General features: G+C 57.8%; 1 protein-coding gene across 6 annotated transcripts in view; it reads right to left on the bottom strand.

The window, feature by feature from the left end:
- The window catches only part of LOC149864259 (myosin-10-like), a 32,475-nt gene that overhangs the window by 2,938 nt on the left and 9,013 nt on the right, over positions 1–20,524 (bottom strand). For 4 of the 6 annotated variants that reach the window (XM_090049010.1, XM_090049012.1, XM_090049014.1 and 1 more), the window contains 36 exons: positions 20,401–20,493; positions 20,106–20,169; positions 19,880–19,978; positions 19,059–19,202; positions 18,640–18,735; positions 18,252–18,370; positions 17,941–18,093; positions 17,182–17,355; positions 16,567–16,740; positions 15,997–16,111; positions 14,588–14,781; positions 14,065–14,186; positions 13,642–13,711; positions 12,894–13,054; positions 12,347–12,455; positions 11,749–11,880; positions 11,299–11,505; positions 10,892–11,029; positions 9,820–9,943; positions 8,836–9,007; positions 8,387–8,599; positions 7,772–7,916; positions 7,457–7,663; positions 7,028–7,132; positions 6,592–6,744; positions 5,541–5,789; positions 5,114–5,326; positions 4,687–4,899; positions 3,818–3,979; positions 3,493–3,621; positions 3,205–3,293; positions 2,756–2,879; positions 2,193–2,401; positions 1,518–1,626; positions 915–1,087; positions 290–313 (listed from right to left, as the gene is read on the bottom strand). In XM_090049010.1, the coding sequence (XP_089905136.1) occupies positions 290–313; positions 915–1,087; positions 1,518–1,626; positions 2,193–2,401; positions 2,756–2,879; positions 3,205–3,293; positions 3,493–3,621; positions 3,818–3,979; positions 4,687–4,899; positions 5,114–5,326; positions 5,541–5,789; positions 6,592–6,744; positions 7,028–7,132; positions 7,457–7,663; positions 7,772–7,916; positions 8,387–8,599; positions 8,836–9,007; positions 9,820–9,943; positions 10,892–11,029; positions 11,299–11,505; positions 11,749–11,880; positions 12,347–12,455; positions 12,894–13,054; positions 13,642–13,711; positions 14,065–14,186; positions 14,588–14,781; positions 15,997–16,111; positions 16,567–16,740; positions 17,182–17,355; positions 17,941–18,093; positions 18,252–18,370; positions 18,640–18,735; positions 19,059–19,202; positions 19,880–19,978; positions 20,106–20,169; positions 20,401–20,493 (5,177 nt within the window). The remainder of the gene's footprint in view (positions 1–289; positions 314–914; positions 1,088–1,517; positions 1,627–2,192; positions 2,402–2,755; positions 2,880–3,204; positions 3,294–3,492; positions 3,622–3,817; positions 3,980–4,686; positions 4,900–5,113; positions 5,327–5,540; positions 5,790–6,591; positions 6,745–7,027; positions 7,133–7,456; positions 7,664–7,771; positions 7,917–8,386; positions 8,600–8,835; positions 9,008–9,819; positions 9,944–10,891; positions 11,030–11,298; positions 11,506–11,748; positions 11,881–12,346; positions 12,456–12,893; positions 13,055–13,641; positions 13,712–14,064; positions 14,187–14,587; positions 14,782–15,996; positions 16,112–16,566; positions 16,741–17,181; positions 17,356–17,940; positions 18,094–18,251; positions 18,371–18,639; positions 18,736–19,058; positions 19,203–19,879; positions 19,979–20,105; positions 20,170–20,400; positions 20,494–20,524) is intronic. The other 2 variants (XM_090049013.1, XM_090049015.1) reach the window with 1 other exon arrangement.

Below are 20,524 nucleotides of genomic sequence, written 5' to 3'. Positions count from 1 at the left end.
GGAAAGCAGCAGCTAGGAAAGAGCAGGCCCCAGGCAGCAGGCCCTAGGCTCAGAGCCACAGTTAAGCGAGGTGCAGGGGCAACGGGGCAAACCAGAGCTTCAGGAGCAGTGAGGGACAGAGGTGAGAGAAGGGAGCTCTGAGGGAAGGGTGCAGAGGGCTCTGAGTGGGAAGAGACCCCTACATGGGCAAGAGGGGGAGTGGCTGCCTCTGGTGAGGACCCGATCCCCCTCCCCCTCCTTGGCAGGCTGAGGCAGTGGCATAGGGACAGCGAGCAGGGCACACACGTACTTGCGTTGGAGACGCTCTAACTTGCTGTGGGAATGGAAGAGATGGAGAAATGCAGAGAATGAGAAAGACAGAAGGAGAAAGAGACCCGCCACAGCCCAGGGAAGAGAGGCAGCGTGAACACAGGGGTTTGGAGCCAGGACACCCGAGTTCTGTCCTCACTCCAGGAGGAGAGTGAGATCTGTTGGGTTAAAGTGGAGGGGCTGGGAACTGGTCCCTTGTGCAGAGCTATTTCAGCCTGAGAGGCAGCTCCCCTGGAGACTGAATCCCAGTAAGAAAGGCAGCGGGCTGAGAGCACCCCCTGGGACATAAGGAGCCCAGATGCCCTCCTGCATATATCCAGACCATATTTTCAGCAGACACTGAGCCACCTCTGTACAAAGCACCTGAGAACACCAAGCAGAGCCCCTCCACCCCTCAGGATGGGTCCTGCCTGGCCAAGGTGGGACAAGAGCCTGGCATAAGGATGGTGAGAAAGGGGAGACCTTGCCCCCAGCTGTGCCATGGGAGAGCCAAGTTTAATTAAGTGCCTGAAGTAGGTGCCATGTCTGGGCTTTGGTTATACCCTGGCTCAGGACTGACTGAGGCATATCCAGTACTGTCTCCCACCCCCACCAGCCAGGACTACCTGAGGCGGTTGCGCAGCGTGGTGACCTCACGGTTCATGGACTCAGCTGACTCAGTGACATCTTCAAGCTCACGCTGCATGCGGCGGCGGCTGGCATTAGCCCGAGATGCCTCCTCCTCTGCCTCTTCCAGCTGCCGCTTCAGCTGCTTCATGCGAATGTGTCCCTTGTCCAGCTGCCAGAAAACAGCAGGCACAGGGTCACACCACTCCATACTGGGACAGACTCTTATACACATGCATAGCACTTGAAGTGCCATGCTGCAGGGGACAGGGTGGGACACTTGGTAGGGGGTTGTTGTGTGGTTGCCATGCCATGATGCTCAGTGCAGGGGTTCAGCAGGATGGGTACCCCATAGGATGGTGTGTGGAGGAAGCTGTGGTACTGCAGGCAACAAGGACTTGGGCAGGGGCTGGGGTCACCGTGCCATGGTGGGCAGGCAGCTAAGCATGCTACAGGTACTCTGCAATAGGGGGCTCAGTGGGAGATGCCATGCCACAGGTGGTTGATCACAAGGGGGCTATGCTTGGGGGACCAGGGGCAGTGCCATGCCACAGGCAGGACAGCGTGCCAGGTAGCAATGTGAAGTGGGGAGGCAGCCACACCTGGTCCTTGAACTGATCTGCATTCCTCCGCTCTTCCTCCACCTGCAGCACCACCTCCTTCAGCCGCTTCTCTGCCCGGCGCACCAGCTTACCCGACAGCATCCGTTCCCTGCCAAGGGGTACAAGATAAGCACAGCCCGGCCTACCCAAGCATGATTTGCACGAGGGTATTCTGAGTAGGTGCCCCACTGCACCCCAAGGAATTCTAAGTAGATGACCCATTCCCCATCAAAGCCTCTTGCTTCATGGCAACAGCTCAGCCCCTAACATCTTAGAAAAGATGGGTACCCTGCCTTCACCCCTAAAATTCTGGGTATTCTGCCCCTTGGCTTTGAGGCTCACACTTCCAAAAATTCGGCATAACAGGACCCCCTTTACAACAAATCATACACAGGAGCACTCGGGGTAACCCAGATAATTCTGTGAGGACAGGGATCCCACCACATGGGTTCTGGGTAACCGGAACCTGGCCCATAACAGGCTTTTTTCCCCCACAGTCCTTTTGGGTGGTAACCTTGTTTATCTCCACCCCTGAAAAAAGGATTCCACACACGAGAATGTGGGTGAAACAAACTGCAATCCTCAGAAGGTGGTTTCCCTCAGAGAATTCTGGATAAGTAGACCACTGTCCCTAGACACGGTTCCCGTCCAGGTATTCTGGGTAGCCAGACTTACCGAGCCTCCTGCTCCAGCTGCTCTTCGAGCTGGGCCACCTTGGCCTCCAGGGTGGCTATGGCCAACTTATACTTGGATTTGACTGAGGAGTCCATCTCGCCTAACTTAGCCTTCAGCTCCTTGTTCTGTCGCTCCAGCTGCTGCCGTGAGTTCTCTGTCTTCTGGGAGAAGCTGCGCTCAGCTGCCAGCTCTGTCGTCAAGGTCTCCACCTGTGGGGAGGGTGTTGCCAGATCAGCCCACTGCACTCGAAGGCTTCTCCGACTCAGCACTCCACCCCACGGGGCACCACACCTCACAACACTGCTGACCCCTACACCACATGGCAGCCCAGAAATCCATGAAGCCAGAAATGTGGCAAGGGCTTGGGATGTAGGGGGGGTGTCCCTGCCCCAGGGCAGGCTGGGTAAGTAAGTCACACACCCACCCCAGGGGATACTGGGCAGCCTGTTCTGGGGCTCTCCACCCTAGAACATGTCAAGTATGAGGGTCCCATCCCAGCCCTGGGGACTTCAGGGCAATGATCCCTAGGGGTGCTGGCACCCTCCCTCCCAGGCAGCCCCCACCTGCAGGGTGAGCTTGCGGTAGCGATCATTCAGCAGCTCCATGTTGCTCTGCTCCTCCTCAAGCTCCTCCTCCAGCTGCCCAATCCGTGCCTCCAAATGTCGCTTCTCATCTAGCAGCACTGACCTGGAGAAAGAAAAGCCAAAGGGGTGGGCACAGGGCAGGGGACCACTCAGGCTTAGCAGGAGGTCCCAGGACATGGCAATGTAGCATCAGCGGAGACAGGGAAACAGGCAGGGCATGGAGGAGATAGCACCCAGGAGGGTGCAGGAGGTGAGGCATGAGTGGGGTCTGGGGAAGCAGGCATAAGTTCAAGCACTCAGCTGGGCAGAGAACAGTCCTTGCTGAACCAGGTGTTGTGGGCACTTCTGGCATTGTGGGGTTGGGCCAGGGCTGGTAGGTAGTCTCTGGCATAGTAGGCATGGCCTGGGACAGTGAGCAGGGCACTCACTTGCCACTGGTCCCATTGGCCAGCTCATCAGCCAGGTCGTCACGCTCCTGCTGGGCCTGTCGCTTGGCTCGCTCTGATGCTGCCAGTTCCTGCAACAGGACAGGGTGCTGAACAGGCAACAAGGACCCACACAGACACCCTGCCCTTGCCTCACCCCAACCCCACCCTGACCCAGCCCCAACTTCTGCTCCATCCCCACAGATTGGCCTCCCAGTGTAGCTTTGCCCTCTCTCCACTTCTTCCCACTCTGCTGCTCACCCACTCCAGCCCCACCCCCTCCAGACTCACCTCCTGCAGCTGCAGCAGGTCTGCTTCCAGGTTTTTCAGCTTCTTCTCACTCTCACGGGCCTGAATGAAGATCTCCTCGCGGGAGGTGCGAGTATCCTCCACCTCCCGCCACAGCTCCTTCATCTGTGCCTGAGGGGGGACAGGGCAAGACTGAGCTAGAGAGAACCCCATGTCCCAGCTACGGAGGTCCAAGAATGCAGGAAAACCCCATCCTATGGTGCACACAGTGTCCAGATACTGAGGTCCTATAATACAGAGTAACCCCAAGTTCTCACAGAACACTGGGTACTACTGCATGCCCCCTGCAGCCAGGCCTTGCCCCCACCTGCAGTTTCCGGAGCTGTTTGATGGCCTCCTCGCGCCCCTTATTTGCAGCTTCAATCTGTCCCATCACGTCCTGCAGGTCGAGCTCCAGCTTCTTCCGTGTGGCCACAGCCAGTGCCTTCTGTTTCCGCTCTGCATCCAGCTCCTGCTCCAGGTCCCGCACCTAGGAGTATGGAAAAGAAAGGTGTCAGCTCCTGCCCATGCCTCCTCATTCCCCTGCACCACCCACCAAAGACCACCCACACCTGCTCCCATGTGCCTTCATGACCCTGTCCATGCTCCTCCATCACCTGGCCCCAACCAACCTGTTTCCCCTTGATCCTTTGGGCCTACCCAGCCTATGCCCCCTTGTTCCCCTGAACCCAGACCCTCAGGCAGGTGTCAGGGGCTCTAAGAGGCAGCCTATTCTGGATTCATTGTCCAGTTGGCTAAACCTGCCAGGGACTCTTACCTAGCAGCCCCAAACTGGCTGATGAACCAGCTGGCCCTTATGATGGCCTCCTAACTGTCTGATGGGGAGAAAAGTATCCCCATTTAAGTCCTTCTGTGGCAGCAGACTGCAGACCCACCAAACACTTATGCCTGACAGTCTACTGTGGTCAGCCTCTTTGGATCTTGTGCTCTTCAGTTTTCTGGTTTCTGACCCTGCTCCACCCTACTTTTGGACTCCAGCTGTTTTGAAACTCCACTAGGCTTTGGTAACTTGGCCTCTGACTTCAGAACTGCGAGTAGGCCTGTGACTTGGACGTTGTCCCTGGATTTCCCCTTCACTTTGGGAACCATGGATGCTAGCTGCTGTCTCTAGTCCTCCTCTGGTGGCCAGAGTGCCCATGACCCAGTCCCTTCAGCAGGTGCTAGCCCTGTGCCAACCTGCTTGAAGAGCAGTTTCTTCTTGTCATCATTGGCATCATCACGGTTCTGCAGCTCCCGCTCATGTTGTGCCTTCATGGCCTGCATGTTAACCTCCAGCCGCAGCTTCCCATCCTCCGTGGCCTGAAGCTCATCCTCCAGTTCCTCCAACTGCGTCCGCATCTCCTGCACCTGCTGCTCCAGAGCCCGCTTTGACCGCTCCAACTCATGCACCTGCCAGGGGGAGAAGACACAACAGCTCTCAGAATTCACTGCACTGCAACCTATCTTGAGGGACATGGACCACAGCCCCCAGAATGCACTGAACCCTGACCCATTCAGTCCCAGGGATGGACTACGCCCCCCAGCATGCACTGCAGTTAGTCCCTCCACCCATGCTATTGCTGAGCGAGAACCCAAGAATCCAGAAGTTCTGCTGAGGCCTTACATTCTTGCCAACATCATCCTTGGAGCTGACCAAGTCATCCATCTCAGCACGCAACTGCTTGTTCTGGCGCTCCAGTTCAGCCTGCAGCTCCAGCGCCTCCTCTAGCCCCCGGCTCAGTGACAGCACCTTCGTCTCCTTCTCTCGCACCTCAGCCTCAGCCCGGTCCCGCTCCTCTGCATGCCGCGCTGATACCAGCTTCTCTTCAGCCAGCATCTGTGCCACAGGGGGTGGGAAGAGTTAGACAAGGGGAGCAGAGCACGGGGTGGACAGTGGTGAGGCAGAGGTGAGTCAGGCCCCTGGGAGCAAGTGGGGACAGCTTAGGCTGAATGTAGGGGTGTCAGGAGCTGGGGGGGCAACATTTAGGGTCATCAGTAGGCAAGAAACTAAGCCTATTTGGGGAAGGGTCTGGGGGCTGGGAAGGCCTCACCTGATCGAATTTCTTCTGACGGCGCTCGAGGGCTCCTACAGTCTGGCGCTGCTGGCCCAGCTCCACGCTCAGGTCATCCAACTCCTGCTGTAGCCGTGCCCGCCCCTTCTCTGCCTTCTCAGCAGCCACCACCTTCTCAGCATAGCGCTGTCCTAGCACCTCCAGCTCCTTGGCCGCCCGTCGGCGAGCCTCCTCCAGCCCCTCTGCCACCCCTGCATCCTCCTCCAGTTTACGCCGTGTCTCCACCACCTGCAGAGACACAGCGTCAGATGCCCACAGATGTTGGAGCAAGGTGGGGTGTCCTGGGACATGGGCTTCTGTCCTGCAGTTCAGAAGAGCTAGGACTGCACAAGGCCCAGAGGAAGGGGAGAAACTGATCCAGCATGCCAGTGCACTGCGTACCATGCCACACAGGGACAGTCCCAGCAGGTTACACTGCTATGCTGCACTAATGGACTGTACGGCATCACCACAAAGTAACAGCATCACACTGCACTGACTCACCACACCACAATACGTCTGACCTGAGACCCTCATCGTCACAGCATAGCAGTACACTACATTCCCACACTCCACTCACCCCAGAATGGTATGTGGCAATGGCACACTGGGCTGCTGCACTGCAACACTTGCCAGACCCAAGCACATTCATACCATGGTGCACCATGGGCCATGCTGATGCACAGCACTATTATGTATGCTGATGTGCCAAGCCAGCACATTACACTACTACAATGCACAGTAACCCCAGAGAGCACCAGTGCACTGTGCCACCAGCCCTTAGCTACGCATATGGGCAGCACACCACACCATGCTGCCATGCAACAGCACACTACATTGTGCTAACCATACTCCATCCATGCATAACAGACACTGCAAAACACAACCTACTATAAGCACTGCTCCACACACACAGTACCAGCAAATGGTGCTACTTCACTGTACCTCTGCTCCAGGCAACACAAAACACAGTTTCATTACCCCATATGCATTACGCATGCAGCACACATTGCACCACCGCCCTGCACTATTCACACCCCCATGCCCCCACCTGCTGCTGCAGGCTCTGGATCTGGCGGTTCAGGTTGGCCTTGGTAGCCTCATCCTCCTCCATCTGCTCCAGTAGGACACTCTTCTCTTCCTCCAGCTGACGCACCCGCGAGCTCAGCGCCAGCTTCTGCCTCGTCTCTTCCTGCAGCAACTCCTGAGGGTGGAAGAGGAAGGTAGGGATCAGTCAAAGCCAATGCCCAGAGGCCACCTGGCTCAGCCCCTACCCACAGATCAAAGATCTCCTCCATTACCCCTGGATCAGAAGCCCTGCCCCCCTCCCACGCCACATAATAGACACCCCCAGACCTCACACCCCTGCAACCAGTCCCAATAGCATCCTGCCGCACTTTGCCTGCATTAAGCCCCTCCTGCCCACAGCCACAATCCTGAGGGCACACTGTGCTACACAAGCTGGCCTGTGAACCCCCATGAGGTACCTGGGTATCCTGCAGGTGGGATTCAATGGTGGCTAGGTCCTTTGTGAGCTTGATGGTCTTAGACTCGGTCGTGCCCAGCACCCCCGAGACCACATCCAGCTCGCTCTGTGAAGGAAAGGGCACAGCACAGTGAAGGGGAGGGCAGGAGACCATATTCTGTGGGTACCTCTGCTCCAGAAGAGTTGTGTGACCCATGAAGCCCATCCACAAAAAAAGCATTATGGGACATTCCAGGTTGGCCAGTGACCAAAGGCCAAGTGTCAGTTGCAGACAGGACTATATACAGGGGCCAGATACTAGAGTAGAGGGACCCATGGAGACAATCCAGGGCAGGGAAGGGACAGGATGCCAGGGTAGATGGGCCCATAAGGCAGGACATCAGAGGAGACAGACCCATGGGGCTGATGTGGGAAGAGATGTGTGTCTCACCTGCAGCTTAGTCAGGCGCTCAGTGAGCTCAGCCTTGGCACGCTCAGCCTCACCCGCCCGGGCCTGCAGCTCCTGCACCTGCCCCTCTAGTTTCTTGCGCTTCTGCTCCGAGTCAAGGCGCGTGCCCTGCAGCACCTTCACCTCCTGGGCCAGCTCCGCCTTCTCCCCCTCCAGCGTCTGCTTTGCCTTCTCCAGCGCTGCCCTAAACTGGGGGGCAACAGAGTTTTCCTTGAGCCACGAGAGAACCCAGGTGACCAAACTCCCAGCTCCTTGTGCTCAGACCCCTAGGTCTTTCCCTGGAATACTGTCCCATACCCGGCGGGACTGCTCTAGCTGCTCTGACAGCTCCTCCAGGGTGCTGGTGTGTCGTTGTCGCATCTCCAACACCTGGGACTCATGTGTCTTCACCTCCTCCTCCATCAGCTTCTTCAGCTCCGTCACCTCCTGCTCCCGCTTGGACCTGCAGTGCAGGAAGGGATGGGGCAAGACATGGGGCACAGGAATGCAGCAGCCTCAGAAGTGGGGTATATCAGGTGCCGTTTAAACAGAGACATCTTGCCCAGCACCAAGCCACCTTGGGGGTGTTTATGCTGGCCCCTTCAACTGTCCTGGTGTGTAGTGGTAGGGACAAGAGTAGCTCTGGAGTGTTCAGCAGGGCGGGTACACCAGAACCACAGGCCTGAGCCAGAGCAGCAGGGTGCTAAAGCTGGCTCAGGAGGAGAGATGTTTTGGGGACTAGTAATGGCAGGGTTTTATCCTGTGCTATGGGGCAGGGGGATGTTGCGGGTAGCCCTGGGGGGGTATTGAGGGCAGGTGCACTGGGCCAGTGTGGCACAGCAGCTAGCTGTGGAGAGTACCAGGAGGAAAAGCAGTGCTGCAACTGGCTCTGGGGGGCCATGGCCAGCGGCGTGGAGCAGGGGTGGGGCATACCGCAGCTCCTGCTGGGTAGCAGTGGAGTCCAGCGTGTCCTCCAACTCAGTTTTCAGGGCCTCCAGCTCCTCGCCCAGGTCTCGACGCTGCTTCTCGGCCTTAGTGCGTGCCACTTTCTCTGCCTCCAGGTCCTCCTGTGCCTCAGCCAGCTGTGCCTGCAGCTCCCGCAGTGACTTCAGCACCAGGTTTTTCTGAGCCACCTCCTCTTCCACCCTGTGGCAGAGGCAGAGTCAGTGGGTCAGGGGGATCCCAGAAGAGTTGGGAGCTGAGGGGATGGAAGAAGGGCAGCACCTGGCCTGGCATGAAGGGGAGATGCTGGGGGAGTTAAGACCCCAAGGGTGGGGGATGGTGCCTGGCCAGGGAAGTTAGGAGTACCCCCATCTGACCCAGGGGAGTTGGGGGTAGATAGAAGGGGGGAACCAGGGGCATGGAGGAGGGAGGGGAAATACCTTGCCAGAGCAGCCTGCAGCTCGGCTTCCTTGCGTGCTAGCTGTGCCCGCAGCTCCTCCAACTGCTGCTGCAGTTCCAGCACCTGCTCCTGCAGGTCTGTGGCTTCGCCATCCAGCCGCCGCTTCAGCTTCTCCAACTCCTGCCGCCCCTTCTCCTCCTTTTTCAGCCGGTCTGCAAGGAGGGCAGGGGCTCAGACCCAGTGGGCCATTCTTGCCCACAGGGACCCCCAGTCTGCCCGGAGGCCAGCACTTCCCCTTTTACTTATCCCTCCTCTGGCTGGGACATCCCCCACCCCAGACTGCCTCACACAGGAGACTCTTCCATAAGCCTCTGGCCTGTGGGTCCTAGGATGCCCACCCCCTCCCCTGCTGCCTACTCAAAGGAGGGACAAGCCCTGGGGGTTTCCCCAGTTTCACATGCCACCCACCCTAAGAACCACACACAGACCAGGCAGAGCCCCCAGAGCCACTCCCTCTGGTTGTGCTATCCAGCAGGACTCTGGATAAGTTGGGAGTGTGGGGGGAAGCACATCACAGCCTGGGATGAGGATCTGGACACAAAGTCCAGAGGTGGGAGCAGGCAAACAGGTGAGGACTCTGGAACATGGGTCCACACAGCACTGACCCCACAGCCTATGCTAGATCCTGCCAACTCAAGTAAGGGCACATTCCCCAGCAGCAAGAGAGCCTGCCCAGTACTGAACACAGAGCACTGAGGCACTGGGCAGAAGCAGGCCTTTTGAGGGCCCTGCAGCCTCCATGTCCAGACCCACCCTCCTACCCAACCCAGGCTGGGGCTGCACCCACTTCCATCTCTGGGGTCTGAATGGAGTTCCCATAATCTGGAGGAGGACCCGGTTCAGCTCTGCACCTGGACTCATGCCCCCAGTCTGGATGCATATCTGGGGCCTGACTCAGCTGTAGCTCTGCATCCAGGTGGGGCTGAGACCAGGCTCTAGAATATGTGCTCCCTGCCCTGCTCACCTTCCATGTCAGCCATGACAGCCTCATACTTATTGCGCAGCTTGGACAGGCTCTTCACCTTCTCCTCTTCTTCTGCCATGTGGGATGTGAACTCCGAGAGGCGCTCTTCCATCAGCTTCCTTTCCTGCAGGCATGGTACAGGGTAAGGCCATGCAGGGCACTTCCTGCCCCAAGAACCAACCACTTCCCTCTTGCCCTCCTCCCCAAGAACCAACAGTCCTCTCATGCCCCCCACCAGAAGCTATGCCCACAGCCTCAGTCAGCTAGGGTTGACATAATCCAGACTCGCACTGAGGCCCTGACACTGCACCAGCTGCCAGGTCCAGGGCTCACTCTGACTCTGCAATAGGATTCTGTTTGGAGTGAGGTTGTAGACCGGACCCCACAGACCTGGGCTGCAACCCGAGGGCTCAATCTGAGATGCTGAGGTGGGCATAAATTTCAGCCTTGCTGTAGCTTCTGAGCTAGCTACCTAATCAGCCTCAAATTTATTCTAACAGCCAGTGACAGACTGAGCGCTTGCGCCCAGGTCTGGGGTCCCCAGCTTCTGTCCCAAGCCAGAGCATGACTCAAGTTAGAAGCCAAAGGAAGGGCCAGGGATCAGAAGCAGAAACTCTGTCTTCCGGTCCCAATCTGGGTTCTGCAACAGATAAAAACTAAACCCTAGGCTACAAACCAGAGGGCCAAAGGCTGAGTTAGCATCCACACCAGGACATCCAAACGAAGCCCAGACCAGGGTCTACACTGGATTCACCCCCTTTTGAAAGGCAGAGCATGGTCCAGATGAAGATCCAGGCCAAGGTCAAATTAACCATTTCTAGGCCCCAACCCAGATCCCACAGAGACCCAACCCGTCTCTAGCCAGAAGTTGACGCAGGTTCACACTGGAGCAGATGTTGGATGAACTGGGGCGTATAGAGCCCAGAGATCCATCTCCAGAGCCACCCAGCAGTAGGCCAGCCCCACCCAGAGGCATGGGGGCAGGACAGAGGGCACAGTCCACCATGCCATGTGATCTCTCCAAGCCCGTACCAGCCCTGTAGATGAGAGGCCCATGGCAGGGCACCCTCACCTTAAGGAACTTGGAGTTCTGGTCCTCCAGCAGCAGGACATCCTCCTCCATCTTCTTCAACCGGGACTCCATGGTCACCTTCTCCAGCTGCAGCTTCTGCCGTGCCGCCTCCTCCTCTTCCAGCTGCTCCTCCAAGTCCTGGGAGGAAGGACAGGAATCAGAGGACATGGGCAGCATGATAAGTACCCCAACAACTTCCTTAGCCAGGTGCCCCACAGCTCAGAAGGGAGCCCCATGCCTGTGGCCTGGGGAAGACCCCGATAACTTCAATCCCAGCAGCACCCCCAGCCTTGGAGGAAGCCCCCTAGCCCTGATCCCTGCAACACCACCAGTCCAGGACACCACTTGTGATGGCCCCTCTTCCAGCATACCCAACCCATTCTGCCCTGCCCTACGGCCCCCAGCACCTGGACATGCTGCTGCATCTTCTTCTTGTCACTGTGCAGCTGCTGGGCACGCTCCTCCTCCTCCTCCACCCGCGCTTCCAGGTCATGCAGGATCTCCTCCAGTTCCTGCTTCTTAGCAGCCAGGCGCGCTCGCATCTCCTCAGCCTCAGCAAACAGCTCCGTCTCTGCCTGCAGCTGCTCCGCCAAGATGGCTTTCTCCTCTGCCAGCTACACCAGGACCAGCACAGGTCAGCCCTGAGACCCAGACACCTGGGTTCCAACCCCAGCATGGGCAGGGTGGGTGCCAGGACACTTGGTTTCTCTCCCAGTTCTGGGAGGGGAAGGGTCTAATGGGTTACAGCAGAGTGCTGCTGGGAGCCAAGATGCCTGAGTTCCATCTCAGCTCTGGGAACAGATGCAGTCTGGTGGGTTGGAGGAGGCTTGTCCCTGGGTTTCTGGGTCGCCCCTCACCTGCTGGTACTTGCTCTCCAGCTCCTGGAGGTCCAGTTGGGTTTTTGTGTGCTTCTCTTGCACCTTCTGCAACTCCAAGGCCTTGGCTTGCATCACCTCATCCTGCCGTGTCACCTGAAGCAGTGGCTTCACCTGGGGGCAATGGGGTGTGATGCAGAGGAGGGCTACGACAGCCCCAAGCATAGCCTTGTCTCCCTCTGAGACTCAAGGTCCCCTCCACCCCCAAGTGAATCCAGTTCCCATCACCTCTCTCTATCCAGGTCCATATCTGCCCCAGCACAAGTTCTGAAAGCAGATACTAACCTCCTGTACAGCCCCAGCCCCATCCCCCACCCCAGGACCTGGTCCCCCCAGCTCAGTCCAGAATCTGAACTCCTACTTCTTCCCCTCAATCTGTCCCAGAACCAGGCCTTCCAACACCCACAGGGCTGGCCCTCCTCACCATCTCACCCAGGCTCAGGAACTGCCTTCACTATCCCTCAGCCTATACCCCATTGCCCACCCCTCACTGTCACACCCCAGCCTTGCCCCTTAGGGCATGCCCCCACAACCCAATCCATTCCCCTCCCCTGGCACACACCCTATGCCCCACTCGCACCTTGGTGAAGAGACGCCACCACTGCCAGTGGCGCAGCTTGAGATAGGCGGCGCAGTTCCGCTGCATCACCCGCAGTGCGCTCAGCTGCTGCTGCTTCTTCAGGAACGCCCTACAAGGGTCACTCATCATCTCCTGCCCCAGACACCAGGGCTCTCACCCAGCTCTGGTTGGGCAGGGGGTCTAGTGCACCAGAACAGGGGGGCTGGGAGCCAGGACACCCCATTTCTATGCTAACTCTAGGAGGTGAGATGGATCTGGTGGGTCAGAGTTTGGGGAAACAGAGAGGGTCTGGGAGCCATGATGCCTGGGTTTGCTCCCAGTTCCGGGAGCAACAGAGTCAGAGCAGGGTAAATGGGAGCCAAGATATCCAAGTTCTCTCTGCACTTCATGTTTCTTTGAACCCAAGACTTCCCCATAACAGCCCAGTGAATGGGGCAGGGGGCAGAGGAAACAGACCCCTGCTTCCCATTCCCCCACCAGGTCATACCCCTCTCCCCGCCCTCCACGCCTACCCCGCCCCCACCACCATCCCACCTTGCACACTCACTTCCTGGCCAGGTAGCCACGGGCAGCAGCCTGGAAGGAGACAATGATGTCGGTGATCTTGAGGTCACGCTCTTCTTCAAGGTGCGCCAGCACACCTGCCCGGAAGAAGATCTTGCTCTGCCCAATGCGGTAGAGGTTGGGGTCCAGTTCCAGAGACTTAATCTGAAGCAGGGCAAGAGACCAGGTCAGCAAGACAGGGACTGGGGGAACCATAACTCACACCCACACCTGCCTGGGGACCCACCCAGCACATGCCCAGCCAGCGGCCAGCTGGGTACTTGAGCCACTGGCGGTGGAGGCGATGGAGAAGCAGGTAAATGGGGAAGTGGACACTGAGATGGGTGGATGAAGGGAAGGGGAGGATTGGGTGGGAGGTGCAGGGGAGTGTCAATGCTCAGAGGGATAAAAGGGAGTGATGAGACAAGGGAAGGATGGAGTTGTAAGAAGGAAGCAGTAGTTGAAGGTGAGATGATAAGGGGTCGGGGTTGATCCCTACAGGTGGGGCTGGTGGGTGGGCAGTGTGAAATGCCATCTGGGCAGATGGACAGTGCTGGACAGGAGGGCCAGTGGAAATGCTGGATGAGGGTGGAAGCATGGCTGGTAGGTGGTGGATGGGCGATAGGAAGCCAGGTTGGTGGGGTGAGGATTAATGAAAAGGTGAATGTATGTGGTGGCTGGGTAGGCAGCAGCTGGATGGTGAAGGCTGGGAGATGAAGTTGAAGCCCTGGCCTGCCCCACCCTGCCCTTACCATGAGCTCGCAGGCCTGCTTGCCATCCATGAAACCTTTGGGGATGGCGTTGGGTGTCAGGATCTCATACCTGAGTGGAAGGGAAGACAGTGAATTCAAAGATGACATGGCACCATCCCCTGCCTTACAGATCCACCCCTCCTCAGCATGGTCTGAGCCAGGGCAGGATATTGGGATATATAGATCAGTAGGAGTTGGGGGGCAGGATATTGGGGTATTTGAGTCTGTCTAGGTGGGTCAGGGTGGGATGCATACTGGGAAGGGGGGTGGCCAGGAAGGGCCAGGATACTGGGGCTAGACTGGCTTCTGGGGTTGATCCAGGACAGGGAGGGCTCGATTCAGGGGTCTGTCCTAGGGTAGAGGGGCTGGCAGTCTGTCTGGGCAGAAGGTATCCTGGTATAGGAAGGGGGCCAGGGGCACTACCTCTGACGGAACTCCTGGAAGATGATGCGGTTGGGGAAGCCCTGACGGCAGATGCGGATGCCCTCCAGCACCCCATTGCAGCGCAGCTGGTCCAGCACCAGGTGGGGCTCCAGCTTCCCAGCCTGCATGACAGCCCGCCAGGGCAGGGACAGGGGTCAGTGCTGATGCCACTGCACAGCCACCAGCATGCACCCACCAGCAGGGACACCCCTGCCCCTGCAGCCAGACCAGCCTCATGTGGGAAACATGGTTTCACAACCATTAGCAACTATCCCCTCACTGCTGTGCATGCCCTTACATAGCCACCCCCTAGGCATGCCCCCTTGTACATCCTAGCCCTAGGGTAGCACACCCTTTACCACCACCCAAAGGCTCTGGCTAACACACCCATCCCACATGCAACAGCTGATGCAGGCCCATCACACCCCACCCAGGTCAGGCTGGACTGGTGCAAGCAGGTCCCCGTCATCACCCTGTGCACTAGCGTGCTGCCTGGCAGAGGAAGGGAGAGGACAGGACTCACCCGCTTCTCATGGTTGGGAATGATGCAGCGCACAAAGTTGGGGTTGGTGTTGCGCAGGGTGGACATGAGCTTGGAGAGCGACTCCTTGTAGAGCTGCCCCACAGTGCGGAACATGCCCTTCTTGGTCTTGTAGGATGAGCCAAAGGCCATCTCCCCCATACCACTCACTTGGTCCAGTCCCACAATTCGGTCCACTGAGGCAAAGACGGGAGGGTCAGGGGGAATTGGAAAGGTCTCCTACAGCACTCCCTGCTGCCTCCACCCCAATGCAGTGCCTGGCCCACAGCCCCAAGCACTCCCCACAGCCCCTCTGCCTTGCAACCCCTGCAGTTACAACCCTCAAAGCAACCTCTTCTTGCATAAGCCCAAATGGATGGAGGATGAAAAGTGGTGCAGAGGGTTGACTGCAGGGCTCCCACCCTGTTGGCCTTCATGGGAGGTCAACTCTGACCCCAAGACCTAGGCCATTCAAGCACCCCAGACCCCAATCGCTGCCCTGGGGTTGCCTCATTCCTGCCCCAAGGTCAGGGTCCTGGCAGAGGGTGGGATGAAGTGATCATGGCAGTGGTGGCAGAGCATAAACGTACTTTCACCAGGGCCTGGGGGTGCCACAGCGTAGCTGTCAAAGAAATACACCTTCTGGATGTTCTGGATCTCTGGAGAGGCCAATGCCAAGGCCAGAGCAGGGGCAGGGGCAGGGGCACAGAGAATGGACAAACAGAAGACACACAAGATGTTAAGGACAATAGAGACAAGAAAAGATGGACAGGTAGAAGACAGACAGGCAGGGCCAGAGACAGGCAGACAAATGAGACAGGAAGTAGAGGGAGGGCAGGATAGACAGGCCAGGATGGAAGCAGTGAGGTGAGGAGTGGAGATAGCAGAAGAGCAAGGAGGTTAGTTCAGAGGCATTGCGGGGTTGGTAGAGTTCAGGGGTAAGGAGACAACCTTGCCAGGAGGGGATAGGACCCCAGACCTGGTACATGTTTGGGAAGAGGGGTTGACCCTCATTATGGCCCCTGAGACAGGATGGTATATGGTTGGGGGTAATAGGGCTTGTCCACAGGGGCCTTACTCTGGGAGTGTCTGTGCAGGGGAGTTGCCTCTCTGGGGGGTGGCCACAAGAGTTGCTGGGGTGAGAGAGACAACTGTAGATGGTTTCTGTTAGGGGAGACAGTGACTACTGGGAAGGGCCATGGATGTTGGAGAGCCTCCGGTGGGAGAGTCCATGCTGACAGAGAGTAGCCAAAGGGTGTCAGAGGCAGGGGTCTCCCTTGGGACACAATAGCTACATGCTATCAGTAGGGGCAATGTCCCGTGGAGTGTCTGTGTAAGGACAACTGTGTGGAGTGTTCTTCATGGGTTCAAATGCCCCAGCCCCAGCCCTGCCCAGCCTCCCCAGGCCTCACCGTCCTTCCAGAGCTCAGCAGTGAAGCGGTCAGCGCTCTGGTGAAGAAGTGTGGCCACATTGTCATTCAGGGGGTCCATGTTCTTCATCAGCCACTCATCTGCCTTGTAATCCACCTGTGGAGAGCAGAAGGTCAACACTGGGCCACACCCCAGCCCTGAACCTGGGGTTGGAGGCAGAGTAAAAGGAAGAAGCCCCCAACACATACACACTTGGATACCTGGGTGCCTGGGTTTGCTCCCAGCTGAGGAAGGGGAGCAGGGTCTGATGGGTTAGAGCATGGAGGCTAGAAGACAGCCCACCTGGGCTCTCTGCCAGTTCTGGGAGGAGTGGGGGATCAAGTAAGTTAGAGTTGGGGGCAGTGGCTAACCTGGGCTCTCTGCCAGTTTTGGGAGGAATGGGGGATCTAGTAAGTTAGAGCTGGGGGTCAGTGGCTAGGCACTCTTCTTTTCCTGTTGCAACAAGTGGCTGCAGTGGGATAACAGTCCACTGGGGGCAGCCTGCCATTAGAATGGCACGCACACACGCACGCATGCACACACACACACACACCCCCAGCATGCCAGCCCACCTTCCCGGCATAGTGGATGATGCAGAAGTCGGCCTTATCACGCAGCTGCCGGGGCTTCTGGAACTTGGGGTGAGCACCTTGCTCCTGGATCACCTTCTCCACAAAGCTCTTGTCTGTGGCCTTTGGGAACCAGCACTCCTCATCCAACAGGGCTAGCACCCCAGGAGGGTTTGCCTACAAGAGACACTGTCACACACTACCCTGGCATGCCAAACCCACAGGGACCCATGCTGCCCCCCACAGCACAGCATCTCCCACCCTTCTCTTCACAGCAGGACACTCCCTCCCTGCAACACAGTGCCCTAACTTCCTGTCCCACATGGGACATCTTGTTACTCTTCCTACCCCACGTCCATGACATGATGCCAACTGACCTCTTTCCCCTCCTTCCCTACTCCCCGTCCCATGGTACTGCCTGCCAAACACTGCACCCTGCTTTCTGCCTCACAGGGGCCATCTCTTGATCTGCCATAACCCAGCCCCATAGCACAGCACCCCCTGCCCTTCACCACCAACACAGCATTCCTTGCCAAGCCTGCACACCCTGCTTCCCATAGCACAGTACAGTAACCCCAGGCCTGCCCCATGTTGCCCCAAGCCTGCCCCACAGCACACCGGGCGCTCAATGAGGTCGATGCAGGGCTGCAGATCGAGGCCAAAGTCAATGAAGTCCCAGGCGATGCCCTCACGCTGGTATTCCTCCTGCTCCAACACGAACATGGTGTGGTTGAAGAGCTGCTGCAGCTTCTCATTGGTGTAGTTGATGCACAGCTGCTCAAAGGAGTTCAGCTGCAGAGGGAGCACATGTTAGGGGTGCAACAACCACCAAATGGAAGGATGGGTATATTCCACCTGGGGGTGCTAAAAGAGCTATGGAGAGGACTCACAGAGGGTTCTGGAGTATATGAAGGTCTCTTAGGATCTGGGAGCCAGGGCACGAAGGGTCAGCATAGTGTACCAAGGTGCGTGGGGTACACAGGGGAGTCCATGTGGTTTGGGGGCATATGGGCTGTGCTTCATGGGCTGTATGGGGCAGTCTGTGGAGTATCAGAGTGTCTAGGGGCCACAAGGCAACAAGGTGCATGGAGGTGTCTGTGAGGGATTGGGGTGCATGAAGGGCCAAGGGGCACAGCAGGGAGCATGTGGCGTCTCCAAGCCAGGTAGGTGGCAGATGCTGGTAAAGGTAGGCGCTCGTGGATGGTAACCCGGGTGCAGAGGACACAGCAGGGTTCAGTAGGTGAGCAAGAGGAATCTAGATGCACGGAGTATCTGTGTGGTGTCAGGGAGTACAGAGGCACTAGGACATGAAGGGGTTACCAGTGGGATGGTGGGGATAGAGGACAAGGGATCCCCTACAGGATGTAGGGACCTCACCTGAAAGATCTCAAAGCCAGCAATGTCAAGGATGCCGATGAACGCAGCACCCTGGCGCTTGGTGCGGTCCAGTGCCCGGTTGATGCGGTGTACCAGCCAGCGGAAGAGCCGTTCATATGTGGCCTTGGCCAGAGCCTCAATGGCAAAGTCAGCCTGGGGGAGGGATGGTGGGACATGTGCTGCACATACTCCTCTTGTACCCTGGCCTCAGACCTGCCCCCCACTGCCCTGCACCCACCTTCCCCTGGCCCCAGAGCACCCCCTCAAGCCCTGCTCTACCTCCAATCCCTCCAGCCCTGCCCAAGGCTCACCTGCTCCTTCGTTTGTGCCTTCTGTACATAGTCGCGCCCCACCTTGATGCGGGGCATGAGGATGGCACGGGAGAACTCAGTCACATTGAGAGCCAGCAAGTGGCACAGCTTCTGGGCAGCTGGGGGCACAGGGCACATCAGTGCCAGAGCACAATGCCCCACAAACCCCTGCCCCTGCTGCATACGGGAGCCAGCCAGCTCCTGTCCTAGAGGACACGGCCCCTAGCCTCACCCTGAGCTAACTAGTACCACTACCCCCCACCCACCCCCCAGCTAGATTGGGGCTAGCAGCCTATGGAGAGGAAAGGCCTCTCTCTCTCCTTCCCCTGCTCCAGCCAGCCCCAACCAAAACCCAATGCCCCCAATCTATAGCCATGCCCGCCCGTACCAGTGTTATCCGGCATGGAGGCCTGGTCTGAGTTACGCTCCTTGCGGAAGGCGATGTTCCCAAATTGCAGCACAGCCGACACCATCCGCAACATACCTGAGGGGCAGGGGCCATGAGGAACAAGTGCACCCCACCCACAGCCCCAGCCCCTATGCTTCACCCATACCCCCAGCCTGTCCCACGGCCCCACAGCCCCCAAACACTCCATCCAATACCCCAACCACAAGCCTATACCCACAACCTACCCCACAGCTCCCCACCCTCTATCTGAACCCCCAACCTAACCCACCTGCCTCAGGGCATCCTGCTCAGCCCCCTCTGCACCTCAGAGGGACCCTATGCAGTGCTTGCCCTCCTTGTATCCCTGACCTGGCCACCACCCTTGCACCATGGGCCCTGCCTGGGCCCCACAGACTCACTGTGGATCTCCTCATGAGAGAAGCCCATAATGCGCATGGACTCCAGCGTCTCCTGGAAGACCTCCCTGTCCTGCTGGCCCGGGATGGGCAGTGCCCCATTGGACAAGAACCGGTACTGGCTGAATGGCTCCAGCAGCAGCTCCCCTGGGGAGACAGACTAGGTAAACCCATGCCCTGAAGCCTTCTGATGCTCCCCCACCTCCAACTGAACACATGGGGCAGCTCCATGGCTGACCTTCCTCCATACCAACCCCAACTCCATGGGATGGGATAGAGAGCACTACAACCAGTGTTTCCCACTGAGTCCAGATAGGGCTCATGGAGCCAGCAAGGAATCAGGCAGGAATCCTAGGAATCATGGGAAAGTAGGACTGAAAGGGACCTCACAAAGTCAAAGTCATCTAGCCCAGCCCCCTGCTCAAGGAAGGCTCATCCCTCACTAAAGCATCCCAGCCAAGTATCTGTTCAACCTGCTCTTGAAAATTTCCAGAGATGGTGATTCCAGAACTTCCCTAGGTAGCCTGTTCCAATGCCTGACCACTCTCACAGTCAGGAAGTTCCTCCTAATCTCCAACCTAAATTTCCTTTGCTCCTAATCCTTTCCCCTACCACCACAGAGAAAAACCCATCTCCATCCTCTCTGTAATCAGCCTTCAGGTATTTGGAAACTGGTATCAAGAGAAATGAGGCCTAGTGGTTACAGCAGGAGGTGGGGGCCTGGAAAGCCAGAATGTCCAGGTCCTTTTCCAGCTCTGGAAGATGAATAAGGTCTGGTGGATTAAGGCAGGACACCTGGGTTCCATGGAGGCACAGGACCATACCCTTCATGTGGTCGCCAGCCCCAGCCAGCAGCTGGTAGAAGATATGGAAGGTTCGCTCATCCTTAGCCTGGCGAATGGCACGCGATTTCTCCAACAGGTCTGAACCGTATGCGGTCAAGGAAGGAGATGCAGGACCTGGGCCCAGCCTCCAAAACTCCCCCCCCAGCCCATGTACCCCAACAGCCACTCAGCCCCAACCTCACGCCTTGCCCCACACAGAGGATACAAGTCTCAATGTTGGCTCCCACAATGTAGCCAGCAACGTCAAAATTGATCCGAATGAACTTGCCCTGGGAACAGAGGGACAAATGGGGCTGACAAGGACTGGAAGAGCCTCTCCCCCACCCCACAGCCAGGCATGACTTGTGGCACCACCAAGCTGACCACACACCAAGCCAGTCCTCACACTCCCAGGTCCAGCAGCCAGCCCTGCCCCACCAAGCCGTCCATTTATAACCAGCCCTGCACCCTGGTTCCTCCCAGCTGGCAGCCCCACTCTCCCCAGCAGGAGCCCTACTCACAAAGCGCGAGGAGTTGTCATTCTTCACAGTCTTGGCATTGCCAAAGGCCTCCAAGATGGGGTTGGCCTGCAGCAGCTGCCGCTCCAGCTCACCCTGGGGACAGGTATAAATTGTCAACCCATCA

This window comes from Crocodylus siamensis, chromosome 5 (genome assembly GCF_052110815.1).
Source record: "Crocodylus siamensis isolate JL-2025a chromosome 5, ASM5211081v1, whole genome shotgun sequence".
Classification (NCBI taxonomy): Eukaryota; Metazoa; Chordata; order Crocodylia; family Crocodylidae; genus Crocodylus; species Crocodylus siamensis.
This window is presented reverse-complemented; position numbering and strand designations above follow the sequence as displayed.